Source organism: Marmota marmota, unplaced genomic scaffold (genome assembly GCF_001458135.2).
Source record: "Marmota marmota marmota unplaced genomic scaffold, marMar, whole genome shotgun sequence".
NCBI classification, from domain to species: Eukaryota; Metazoa; Chordata; class Mammalia; order Rodentia; family Sciuridae; genus Marmota; species Marmota marmota.
In genome coordinates this window covers 8,169,636-8,183,621 of record NW_026000169.1, presented here as the reverse complement: position 1 = coordinate 8,183,621, position 13,986 = coordinate 8,169,636, and the positions used below count along the sequence as shown (strand labels likewise).

General features: G+C 35.4%; 1 protein-coding gene across 3 annotated transcripts in view; it reads right to left on the bottom strand.

The window, feature by feature from the left end:
* The window catches only part of Pde3a (phosphodiesterase 3A), a 323,995-nt gene that overhangs the window by 287,535 nt on the left and 22,474 nt on the right, over positions 1–13,986 (bottom strand). Inside the window, exon 2 of one of the 3 annotated variants that reach the window (XM_048787273.1) lies at positions 13,044–13,111. The exons of 1 other annotated variant lie outside the window; for it this stretch is intronic. In XM_048787273.1, coding sequence (XP_048643230.1) covers positions 13,044–13,061 — 18 coding nt within the window. In that variant the 5' untranslated portion in view covers positions 13,062–13,111. Of the gene's footprint in view, positions 1–13,043; positions 13,941–13,986 lie in introns of those variants that run through there. One more of the 3 variants, XM_048787272.1, reaches the window with a different exon arrangement.

Here is a 13,986-nt window from a genome sequence, read left to right as displayed (position 1 = left end):
TTTTACTATACTCTTATACAAGAAAAGTCTGACACATAATGAATTCCAGGGTGGGAGAAGCCATAACTGGAAGTAATTTTCAAATCAACTGTCATAAATTTACAAGAATCAACTTTAAACTCTAAACTTAAGTCTTCCACAATCAATTAAACTTTTAAGTCTAAGACACAGAATCTCTGAATTAGAACTATCTGGGGCCTGCTGGAACACCTTTCTGCTTCTATCCAGTCTAATCTAATCTAATAAACTAGACCCAGTAGCATGATCAGTCCTTTTTGGGGAACCTTGGCAACCAACTCCAGAACCTAACAGAGTTCATTGTACCTGAATTAGAGCTACAATTTTAAAAAATACATATTTTTAGTTGTAGATGAACACAATAGCTTTTTTTAATTTATTTTTATGTGGTGCCAAGGATTGAACCCAGTGCCTACGCTTGTGAGGCAAGCACTCCACCACTGAGCCACAACCCCAGCCTGAGGCCACAATTTTTATAGAACAGGAACACCTACAAGAAGACGTGTCAAGCTACCTTCTGCCTCTTTTGCCTTTCTAGAAACAGAGGAACTCAATCGAAATTTAACTAAATTGCTCAATTAAAAAAAAAAAGCTTTTAGTGAACATCTATTCTGAACCCTACTATATATTTATGAGCCCGACACTTTGGTAGATGCTGTAAGAAAACTATCTTAAGGAAATAACATTAGGAGATAGAAAATGTTCCCATTAACCAGATGAAGAAAAAGGCATATTCTGCTTGAGGACCTTCACCACCTCAGGAAGCTGCCATTGTCATAATAGCCCAGGGGGGGCTTGGTGGCCACCTGAGGCCAATGGATGAAGTGAGCCATTGAGCTGAGTGGGCCTGGAGGAGGTAGCAGGGGCAGAAGTAACCACAGCAGTAGCCAGGAAGACTCACTAGACCCAGTTGGTTACTTGGACAAGCAAGTACCTGATACCAGAGTGCAGGAGACAGACTAGATCCTGGTGGAGAAGTACTATTGGGTCATCGCCTTGGGTCCCCCCAAACAGATTCCCATGAACCTCTTCATCATGCACACAGCAGGAAATACTATCTCCATCTTCCCTGCTGTGATGGTGTGCATGGCAGCCTGGCAACCCATTCAAGCACTTCTACACTGCAAAGGAAATGATCTACACAATGGAAGGGCAGCCCTGAGAATGGAAGAAAATATCTTCAAACCTACATCTCATCAGGAATTAATATCCAAAAAACTTAGAGAACTCAGATAATTTAAGAGCATAACAATAGATTTTTTAAATGGTCAAAGGACCTAAATGGACATTTCTCAAAAGAACACACACAAATAGCCAATGGGTATATGAAAATTGTTCCCCATTACTAATTATCAGAGAAATGCAAATAAAAAGCACAATGCAAAAATCATTGCACACCTCCTAGGAGGGCTATTTTCAAAAGACAAAAGAACCTGGGTAAGAATGCTTGTCTCTTATTGGGTGTCGGGGACACGACATAATGACCTGAAAAAATAAGGTATAGAGGAAAGGAAATCTTTGCACACTGCTGGTGGGCAAGTAAGTTAACAACAGCCATTATGGAAAAGAGTATGGAGGGGCCTCAAAAAATTAAAAATAGCACCAAGAGGCTGGGAGTGTAGTCCAGTGGTAATTGTAGAGTACTTGCCTAACACTAGCAAGGCCCTTAGTTCAACCCTAACACTGCAAAAATAAGTGAATAAAAAAATAAAAATGGAACTACCATATGATCCAGGAATCCCACTACTGGGTATGTATGCAAAGAAAATCAAATCAATGTCAGAGAAGTATCTGTACTTCCATGTTAACTGCATCACTATTTACAATAGCCAAGATTTGGGTTAACTTAAGTATCCACTGACAAATGAAAAAAATGTGGTGTGTGTGTGTGTGTGTGTGTGTGTATACACAAACATAGTAAAATATAATTCAGTTATTAAAAAAAAAAAAGGAAATCCTACCACTTGCAGCAACATGGATGAATCTGAAGGACATTACACTAAGTGAAATAAGCCAGACACAGAAAAACAAATACCACATGATCTCACTTACATGTGAAATTTTAAAGGTAAAACTGCTAGAAGCAGAATAGAATGGTGGCTGCCAAAGACTGGAAAGTACGAAAAGTGAAGATGGAGAGCTATTAGTCAACTTTTGGTTACATACAATCAGTAAGTTCTATGGATGTGACTTAGAGGTGATGACTATAGTTAACCATACTGTATTGTTCACTTGAAATTTACTCAGAAAGGCCAGGCACGGTGGTGCATGCCTGTAATCTCTGTGACTTGGAAGGCAGAGGTAGGAGGATCACAAGTTCAAAGGTAGCCTCAGCAATTCAGTGAGGCACCAAACTCCTCAGTGAGTCCTTGTTTCTAATAAAATAGAAAATAGGGCTGGGGATGTGGCTCAGTGGTTGAGTACCCCTGAGTTCAATCCCTCAGTGCCAAAGAAAAAAAAAAAAAAGAAAGACAGACAGAAAAAACAAATTTACTCAGAAAACAGATGTTAAGTGTCCTCACACACTCTCAACTATGTGGTGATAAATAAATGTGTTGGTTAATTTGATTATGGTAATCATTTCACAATGAAAACATATACCAAATCATGACATTGTACATTACCAATACTTACAATTTTTATTTACCAATTATATCTCCACAAGACCAAAAATAAAAAAATAAAAAGAAGAAGAAGGGAAGTATATGATGTGGTCAGGAAAATAAAACCACACAACAGTGTAAGGAAATGCTCAATTGTAGGATTCTATGCACACAGAGCTCAGCGACATAAGAATGAGCTATATGAATGAGGAAGGTTTTGTGAGACAGGTCTGGAAATAGGTCATGAGGATGAACAGAATTTCAGTAAGAACAGGAGAGAAATTAGGTCATCCCAAGGCCTGAAGAGGATGAAGGTGTAAAGGACCATGGCAGGCTCATAGGAAATGGGACACATAAGAAAGAGCAGGAAGAGGCTGCTATAAACTCTAGAGGCAAACCCTCACATAATAGAAACGGATAAAACACACATCCCAGGGATGGAGAGAAAATTGCTGAGGAGAGGGAGGAAGAATTAATACCATACAGTCATTTAAGTACCATGGTTCCTATTTCCCCTCTCCTTTTCCCTCCTTCGCACCAAATTCAAAACTTCACACAGCAAGGCTGATCTTACATTCATTCGCCCTCTGAATAAAACAATTTGTCAGAATAATTGTTGAGGAAAAGAGATCAAGAAGGCCAGCAGGACACTTTGTGTTCAAATCAGCAAGCGGTAGAGAACAGCATTATTGGTTCTTGGCCAGGGATTAGCCAGTAGATAGATTTTTTTCTTTAAATGTGCCCTCTATGTGCTTGGTCCTGTTCAGAAAAACAAGCACAAGCCACACAGATATGGAAGGGCAATGGTGCCTGACAAGCAGGTAACAGCTCCAGGAAAGTGAATCATGCCTGCTGAGGAAAATAATTTAGATATACACAAATAAGGTAGCCTGAGGTGGACAGGTCCCAGAGGTGAATGGCTAGGGATCCTTATTTCCAGAAGAGAAATATTAGATAAAGCCAGATCCGTGAGTGAATACCTAGAATTCTATAGGTCCTATATTAGAATTCATACAGGTTCTTTTGTAACTAATAAATCACTACTAATTTATTCCTTAATGAGTGCTTGTCACATATTAGTGTGCTAAGTTAAATTCAGAAAGAAGAGCAAGTTAAGAGATGTGGTTCCAGACCAGAAGGAACTTAATGGTATTATATTTTTAACTTGAAAATTACCAAAGCTGGGGCTGGGGTTGTGGCTCAGCGGTAGAGCACTCACCTAGCATGTGTGAGGCCCTGGGTTCGATTCTCAGCACCACATAAAAATAAATAAAATAAAAGTATTCTTTAAAAAAGAAAATTACCAAAGCTGTTTCCTTCCTTTCTTTTGTTTTTAACTTTCATTTACTTGACTTCCTACATAGTGTGATTTTTCTGAGTACACGACTCAACTAGTTTTAAGTAGTATGAGACTCTAAATGTATAATTAAGTATTTCTTGCTAAAATTTAACTCAGAAAAGCAGGGAGAGGAAATAATACTCTTCCTCCAAATAAACCTGATTTATTGAAAGAAGCAAAATTAGTAAATTATCAATGAAGTTTTAAGAAAATGACACAAATGCCTATCAATATAGCAAATGATGTCTCTACCTCAGGTTCTCCCCAAGTTTTAACACTAGGACCTCAAAAGTCACCCTATACTTTTCTGTCTTTTAAAATTTTGTTTTTCAGAAATCAGGCCAAGTGAAGTCACTTTAGATATGCAAACTTACCTGCCAAAAATTCGACAAATTCCAGGAAAAGACTTTGAAAGGAAATAATTCATTGGAAAGTATAGTCTTAACATTGAACTTTAACTAAATTAAACTTCACAGTATGAAAACTTTTTAGCAATTGAATGATGTATGATTTAAATAGTAAGCATCCCTCAACAGCTCATGAGTGAGATAATGCAAGAGGTTTAGAGATGAAATGAGGGCCTTAACCCAATTAGGGAATTAATCCCTAGATAGGGATTAACTGAGTGATAACTGTAGTCTTGTAGGGTGTAGCTGGAGGTCTTTAGGGGCGTCTCTTTGGGATACATATTTGGTGAGCTGAGTTTACTCTCTGCTTCCCTGCACCAAACTCTTCCACCATGATGTTCTGCCTTAGTTTAATACCTGAGAAATGGAGCATACTTTCTATGAACCTCTGAAACAGACCCAAAATCAATCTTTCCTCCTCTATAATTGTTCTTGTCAGGACTTTTAGTCACATCAGCGAAGAAGCTAACTAAAACAAATGCCTACCAGGTAAATATTCTCAAGATAGATCTATATATGTTATATATATCTATATGTATTATGTATGAAAAATCTAGATCAAATTTCTGATTGTTCCAGAAAACTCTAAATAAAAATTTGTTATAATTGACAGTACTCACTTTTTTCTTATTTGAAACTCAGATTGGAAACAGTCCTGAAATAAAATGACAACTGACCTTTTTTTGACAGTGTGCTTAATTAAAATTATTGTGTGCTATGTACTTTCCCAAACACTAAGAAAATGAATAGATGAATTTGATCACCAGTTTAACAGCAACAGTAAAAATTCATGTGATGGCATTCCTTAAGTAGAGAGAAAAATATGACATTACTATAGAATGAGTGGAAGGTTATATTATTTGTCTATTCCTTTATAACTGCCTTTCATCAAACACTTCTCGTTCATACATAAAACTTTCTTAATTTTAAATATAATCTTTACTAGTACACAAGCTTTCATTTCACAGAAATATAGTACTCATCATGAGGATCAGAGTTAGGATTATATCAACATAATCCTATGCCTCTAAAGGGCTCGTACAACTAGGTACAGGCTTATTTCTCAATACAGCATCAGAAAAAAAACTGACAATATTATAGAAATAAAAGGCAAACAGAACTTCCATTTTATATAAAAAAGTGAAAAATTTGTCAATTTTCAAATGTTTATAATAAAAATAATAAAATCCTATCCATAAATTTCTTCCCAAAAATTCAGTTTGCTAAATTTTCTCCAAAATTGTTAAAAATAAAAACACCAATGTCTGGGATCCACCTCAGGTCATCAGATCGGAATCTTTAGAGCTTCAAGCACCAGGCTTCAACTGACCTGGCAGTCCTGGCAGCCCGACACAACTCAGCTTGAAGCCCTTTCTTCCAAAATCCCCAGAACTACTCACAAGACTACATATACAGTTTCTGCTAATTTCTGTTAACTTCCAAGTGTTACCAATAAATTGGAGATAACCACCAAATTTCACATTAATGTTAGATTTAATGAGAATGATATGCACTTAAGATATCTAAGGGGCAGGTGCTGTAGCTCAGTGGCACAACACTTGCCTAGCATGTGTGAGGTAGTGGGTTTGATCCTCAGCAGCACCACATAAAACTAAATAAACAAACAAAATTTTTTAAAAGTATTCTGTCCATCTACGACCAAAAATTTTTAAAAATTAAAAAAAGATATCTAAATTTTCTTTATTATTATTACTACTACTACTATTACTACTACTACTACTACCACTACCACCACCACCACCACCACCACCACCACCACCACCACTAGGGATTGAACCCAAGGGTACTTAACACCCTGAGCCACCTCCCCAGCCCTTTTAAAAAATCTTTTATTTTGAGACAGGTTCCTACCAATTTGCTTAGGGCCTTGCTAAGTTCCTAAGGCTAAGTTTAAACTTGAGATCCTCCTGCCTCAGCCTCTGGAGCTGCTAGGATTATAGGTGTACACCATGGTGCCTGGCAAGGTATCTAAATTATAGAAATAAAAGGCAAACGGAACTTCCATTTTATATTTAAAAAAGTGAACTATTTGTCAATTTTCAAATGTTTATAATAAAAATAATAAAATCCTATCCATAAATTTCTTCCCAAAAATTCAGAACTGTCCACATGTAAATTATGGTGATATCTCATTTACTCAAACGCATTTATGGACTACCTGGGTGTCACATACCTATAACTTCAGCTACTAGGGAGGTTTAAGCAAGACGACCTCTAGTTTGAGCCTAGGCTCAGCAATGTGGGTAAGACCTGTCTCAGAATAAACAAAAAGGGCTGGGAATATAAATCAAAGGTAAAGCATCCCTGGGTTCAATCTCCAGTATTAAAAAAAAAAAAAAAAAGAAAAGAAAGAAAGAAAGAAAAGAAAAAACAAAAAAAGAAAAGAAAAAAGAAAACTTATGAATCATCTACATAGTACTGTTAGGTAAATAATATAGGCCCCAGCAGAAGTAAGTTCAATCATACATATACTCCTCTCAAGGAATTCACTCACACTTTTCATATTCATAATCCAAGTTGGAAAATAAGTGTCAAAAGAGAGTAACAGGTGCAGTGTTTGAAGACTCAGAGGAGGTAAAAGGAACTAGAAATTGGGATAATCAGAAAATGCATCATAAAGCAGTAAATGAGGAAATTGCAAACTAAGGTAATTTGATATCCAGAGAGAGATGAGCATTAGAGACAGGGTACAATAATGAGGTGATGGAAACAGGAATCCAAGAGATGCAACAATCTTGCCCACAGATCTGGAATCCCAGCGCCACAGGAGGCTGAGACAGGAGGATGGCAAGTTCAAAGTCAGTCTCAGAAAAAAAACAAGGCACTAAGCAACGCAGTGAGACCTAGTTAAGAAGTCAACATGGACTTTTAGAACAAAGAACTGAGCTGCACAATCCACCTCAACTGCACCTGGCTGTGTCTCGGGCTTTTCATTTTCCCCATCTCTCTAGCTTTGAGTCACAGTTCCCCATTTTTTAAAATAGAGGTCTTTGGAACATGTGCCAGAACACAGAAACAGACCTAGAGAAGGTCAAAGGACACCTGTATCCCTGGCTGCTGAACTCATGTGTGCTCTGGATGGAGATAGGATGAGGGGAAATATCTACCTCTGAATGTCTAAAACTGGAAGGGGACAGGACAGGACTGATAGAAAACTGCAGAGTGTCAGCTGAGCGGTCTTACAGAGACTAGAAACGTTAACTTGCTCTTCCTTACTCCAGTCCAATCATTGGTGCATAAAAATCCACCTCATTTGAAATGATTGGATAAAAAATTAATATAAATTGAGTGCTTAAAGCAACATTCAAAAAAAGTTTGTAAATGGTTTGCCAAAAATGGTTAGACCATCCTCAGAACAGCCATATGAATTCAGAATATTGCTTACATGGGGTGGGAAGAAAAAACGTTGTCTCTTCCTTGCTGAAAAAAAAAAAATTTAATGAAAAGCAAATATGTTATGCTCCTGAAACAAATCAAATCAAAATGTGATTTATGTCCACATTTTGACATGTATTGAGGCTTCTTTGCTTCTCTAGTTGACAACTAAAATTACAGTACTTTCCATTCTATAATAATAACCAAATAGGAAAATTTCAGGTTTAACACAAAACTTAAAAATCCTGATTAACATGCTAAAACTGTCTCCCGTGTATCTTTTATTCTCTTCCTGTCCTCACTCGTTCATCTTTTCATAAGGATGTGATTGATAGGATCAGTTTCGGAAAACTGCCCTAGTTTTAAGAATACTATTAAGCACTCCCATGCTCCCCCCAACATCTGTTGAAGCTCCTCAGTCAAAATAGTGGTTGAATACAAAAAGTTAACATTACTGCCACGTCAATGCAATAGAAAAGGCTTCCTATTTGTACTCTCATGTTCACAGCAATCACTCACAACAGTCAAATAATCCAATGGAATATCATTCAGCCTGAAAGAGGAAGACAATTCCAACACAGGCTACAGCATGAATGAACACGGAAGTCATGCTAAGTGCAATCAGCCAGTCATTAAAGAACAAGTACTGTAATGTTCCATTAGGATAAGATCAAGAGTGGTTAAATTCATGGAGACAGAAAACAGAATGGTGGTTACCAAGAGCTGGGGGAAGAGGAAATAGAAAGTGGGAATTTGATGGGCACAGTTTGGGAAGATGAAAATATTCTGGAAATGGACGGTCCCCTACAATGGGAACATAATGTCATGTGACTATATTAAATGCAGCTCCCCCTTATCTGTTGTTTTGCTTTCTGTGGGTTCAGTCAACCTAGGTCAACAATGGCAGGACTATAGTTTTCTTGATCAAGAAAGCCTTCCATGTAGCCTATGGTGATATCACAATGGCTACATCATTATCTCACATCACCTACTCATGCATGCTCCATAAATTCACGTCATCACAAGAGGAATGAGTACAGTATAGGATTTTGAGAGACAGGAAGACCACATTCACATAACTATATAATCGTTCGTTTCATTACTGTCATTATTCGCTTACAATGCATAATTTACAAGATGAACATTATAATAGGTATGTATGTATAGAAAAAAGGTATTAGAGAGGGTTTGGTTCTATCCCCAGTTTCAGACATCCACGAGATGTTTTGGAATGTATATATACCCCATAGATAAGAAAGAACAGTGTGCTGAAAGATGGTTTAAAAGGTAAATTTTATGTTATATGCGTGTAACCATGTATTTTTTTTAATTTTACTATTTGTGTATGTATGTGACATTCTCATTGAGAAATATCATACAAGTTCTATAAATCAAACATAGTTCAACAAGTATTTAACAAATCCTCTACTTGTTTTAAGCCTCCCCATATTTAATCAAAACTGTCATAAGTAATCCTTCCTATATTTTCATTTACTATAATCTTTTTGATAGAATTCTTATAATTAGCTTTGTTGGTATTAAGAAAATGAGCTGATTCTATGACTGAATTGTCTATTTCCATAGCTTTCAATTAATGAATGTAATTTATAGATTATCTTTATATACCTAAAAGGCAATTATTTATACTTTAAACTTAAAATCTTTATTGAGTGTAAATAGAACAATATAAGGTTTGAGAAACATTTTGAAATATTATTTAATCATAGTATTTGAACCCAATTATGATTTTGGGTATGCTATATTAACTTAATAATGCATGGTCATTTATGTTTTACTACTTTAAACATTTTGTATATACAAATTACTACATTAACTTGATAAAACTGCTTTAATTACAGTTATCAGAAATAAACTTGGCTTTGAGATATACTGTAAGTATAATTCTTCAAGTTTTTTAAGTTAACAACAGAGCTCAGAATCTTTCTTAATCCTGGCCAAGGCAGCAAAGGTCAAGAAAGCACATGACACAGTGCCTGACACAGAAATTTTAAGCTCTGATTTACTAGTAGAATATATTGACATTAATATGTGCCCTCTGTACCTGTTTCCTTGGCTGTAAGACGGGAACAACAGCACCAACCTCAAAGAAAACTAATGACGATTAAATGTACTTGCAAGCATGTTTTTCAACTTAGCCTTACTTAAAACAATCAATGTACAGCGTCTATTATTATTAGCACCATCATCATCTTGGCAATTTCTAAAACAAAAACACTTTTTATAGAAGATTAAGCATTATAATTTATCTAAAACTACAGAGTTAACAGGTGGCAGAGCATGGATTTAACTAATTTCAGGCTTTCTGACCACTTCATAGTGGTCAATATTCCTCTTAAAATATGGACGGTCACCAATGCTGCAAACACAAGGGTAGGGTTTGCTATCAAAACCTAGTCTAGAGGCAGTCACTTCACTGAGCAAGCAGCAATCCAACCCATAGATATTTATTCTTTATTTAAATGAGAGTTCCATACTGGTCCAGTCTCTCTCCTCATGAAATCATAAAATTATTTCTAAAACTAACTTAGTAGGAGTTTATATTTTCTCTTGTTAAATTTTGCAGTCTTAGTGTCTGTCCACTGTTAAAATCTATGCACATTCTGAAACTGACATTCCATCATCTAAACTATTCTCTAGGCCTCTCAGTTTTTGTCAACTGCAAATTTAAAAAATACGTTCTTAATGGGTTTATTTGTAATAAACCCTTGAAGAGGATCCAGTCAAGGAAAGAATTCTAGCTTTGTAGATTCTCCTGGGCTCTTTCTCTTCTCAAGTTCTAGACCAAATTTCACCAGCTTCAGGGACAGCACCACATGCCAACATAGAAGATAAAAGCATCAATATGACCAGCTTTATCGCCAAGAAAATGTTAATGGGCCCCACAGCTAAAACACTTTTAGAAAGGTGACTACAGAGGGAAACCAACTAATAGAGATAAATCAGCAAGAAGGATACCCTATAAAATAAAGAGGACTATTTTTAAAAGAATCCTATTTTTCAATATTTATATTAAAAAATATTGAAACTTTTTATTGTTGCTGTAACATTTGTTTTCTTAATTACAAAAGCAAATGTGTTTTTAGGGAAAAACAAGATAACAATATAGAATAATATAAAATTTTAAAAAGGAAAATATTTTTTTCTTTATAAACCTCATTGGTAATATCAATTGATAACCTAGCATTGTTTTAATATTAGTCTCTTCTTTTGCAGGTTTTAACTGAGGATTTAACTCAGGGACACTCAACCACTGAGCCATATCCCCAGCCCTATTTTATTTTTTATTTAGAGACAGGGTTTCACTGAGTTGATTAGCACCTCACTTTTGCTAAGTCTGGCTTTGAACTTGTGATCCTCATGTCTCAGCCTCCTGAGCCACTGGGATTACAGGTGTGCACCACCACAACTGGCTTAACATTAGTTTTTTTATCTTCAAGGTAGCATCTTCATGGATCTCTGCAGGTTATTACATGTTTTTTTCTCATTATACACACACACAAACTATATCTCCTCATTAAACTGCAAAAAAAATTCCCAACTCATTATAGAAATTCATCTATACTGGTAATAGTCTATCATTTCTCTCCCTGTGAAACTATAATAAAAACTATACTATGAATCCTAAATTACATTCTAAACTTAGTAACCGTGATGACCACTTGCTGAACATGTAATATCTTATAGGCTGCAAACATAATTTTACTAATCAGAGCAAGTCTGTAAAGTAATATATCTACATTATAAATTAATATATTCATTCACAGGGATTAATCATTTCACACAAGGCCAGAAAGAAACCTAATAAATGGCTGGAATGAAGACTGGAACCCAAAGCTGATAACAAATCCTGCATCTTAGCCACTATGCTACAATCAACCAGTGACAGATCTTGCTATCACTATTTTCATACTTAGAATAAGGAAACATTCGATTACCATTTGTTTCATCTTTCCATCCGAGTATTAATAAAAACAAATGCACGGGCAGGAAAGATGGTGGAATGAGATGGATATCATTATCCTAAGTACATGTATGACTGACTGCACATAAGGTACAACACTACATGGTGTACAACCAGAGAAATGAAAAGTTGTGCTGCAATTGTGTACAATTAATCAAAATGAATTCTGATGTTATATATACTTAATTAGAATAGACAAATAATTTTTTTTTAATTCAAAAAATAAAAATAAAAACATAAATGCACAATACTCAAGGTTTTTCTCAAACTTGGTGCTACTGACATTTTAGGTTATATAACTCTTTGAGATCAAATAATTCTTCACATTATAAGATAGATATTTAACAGCATTCCTGGCCTCAAGCTACTAAATGTCAAATCAGCACACATACTCCAAGTCCTAACAACTAAAAACAAATCAGAACAATAGCAAATTTTTCCTGTTGGCAAAATTAAGCACAGTCAATAATTAATGCAATCCTTTATTTATAAGTTTGGGAACAAAGAGTAAATAGAATTGGATATTCAAGTTCTTACCTATTTTGCTCACATTTTAAAGTTAAATATTCTTCTATGAAGAATATTTTGGGTACTTCTGGAAGGATATGTAGAATTTTAAAGTTAAATATTCTTCTATGAAGAATATTTTGGGTACTTCTGGAAGGATATGTAGAATTCAAGATTATTAAAATGCTTTTCTGATAGCTCACTTATTATGCCAATCAATGTTTGACTTGGATAAAATTATTTCAAATGCAACTCTTTAATTTAGTAGTCCTTTTTTACAGCAATGTTAAATAAAGCAACCCCTCTTTCATTGCCTGAATTTCCACAAAGAGGTTTCTTCTTAATCTCAACTCATGAAAAGTAATACATGCCACCTTTAATGCTGAGATCTCCTTTTAGCTACTCTGTGAACTTATTTTTTATATTTCCCTTTAAGTTACAAGTATGAACCTATAAGTTACAAGCACTAACCTATAAACTATAGAAAGTAACTTTATAAGGAAAAATTATAAAATAGTCTGCCATTCAACACTAGAAAACCAGTAACAAAAGTCGAAAGTTAAATCCAAGTGACCAGTGAAAATACTAAACCAAATATTGCTTCTGGCAAGATTTCACCAAAGTCAAATGAAAAGGCCCTTCCTTCAGCTATCTTTATTTAAATCTCTCTTTATAAGAAGGTTGTACAGGAAAGTGAAGTCTCTCTTGGCCCATAGATTAGGTTTGTGCTCTTCTTGGATCAAGTTATAGAGCTGCGATGTACAACTTTTCTTTTTCTCACATCAACATACCTGATGGATATGACACATCAGTAACTGTGGCTCACTACAGCATTGATTCAGGAGGTTGGGAGGTCTCCCTAGAGAGAACATATCAGAATCAAGGGCAGATTAGTGTTTGAAAAGGCCTAGCATGAAATAATCACCCTTGCAGAAGACAAAGAGCCATTGTTACTGCCATTGCAAAGCGCTCTCCTAGGATGAAAAGTTCATTCACCATTGACAGTCCCACCATATGCCAAAAACATTCCCAAGAGCATCAAATCTCAAAGCTTCCTTTTCTTGTCTTATTTTATATCTATACATTTTAGAGTTTTAGTAATCGATATACATTTGTCAATTGATTTCATAGCTGTTTTATGTATTATGGGCAAAACCGTGGGCAAAATGTCATGTTGCCAAACTGATTCTTTTCCTATGTATAGGTTTGTGCCTACAAACACCTGAAGCATCATTCAACACTGCAGATTTCCATTGTGTTAAAGGTTAACTTTGAATAAAGAGAAAGTGGTTTAATCACTATAATTCCCTAAAACTTGACCAAGTTTCTTATGTTTTATTTCTTCCTCCCAATTGTCATTATTTTAGCTATCCATAAATTACAAGATAAATTAATACAGCAGAAACCTTAGCTATCTTCCTGTTTTCATCTAAACCAAATAAGAACAGAAGGTCCAAAGTACCAAAGGCACAATTCAGATAAAGCATACAGTTAACAGGTGAAGGTCTTCAAAGTTTTAGCTGATAAAAACTATATAGATTATTTTGCTGAACAAAAAGAGAGAAACAAAGATAGAAAGTGCAGTCTTAGTGTGTACTAAGGTCTCGCAAACTAAACTAGTGGTTCGTATGTAGACTTGGGACAAAATCACACATCCTCCTCCCTGTTCACACACATTTAGATATAGAATAGGTCTAGGGTCAATGCTTTTATATATATATATATATATATATA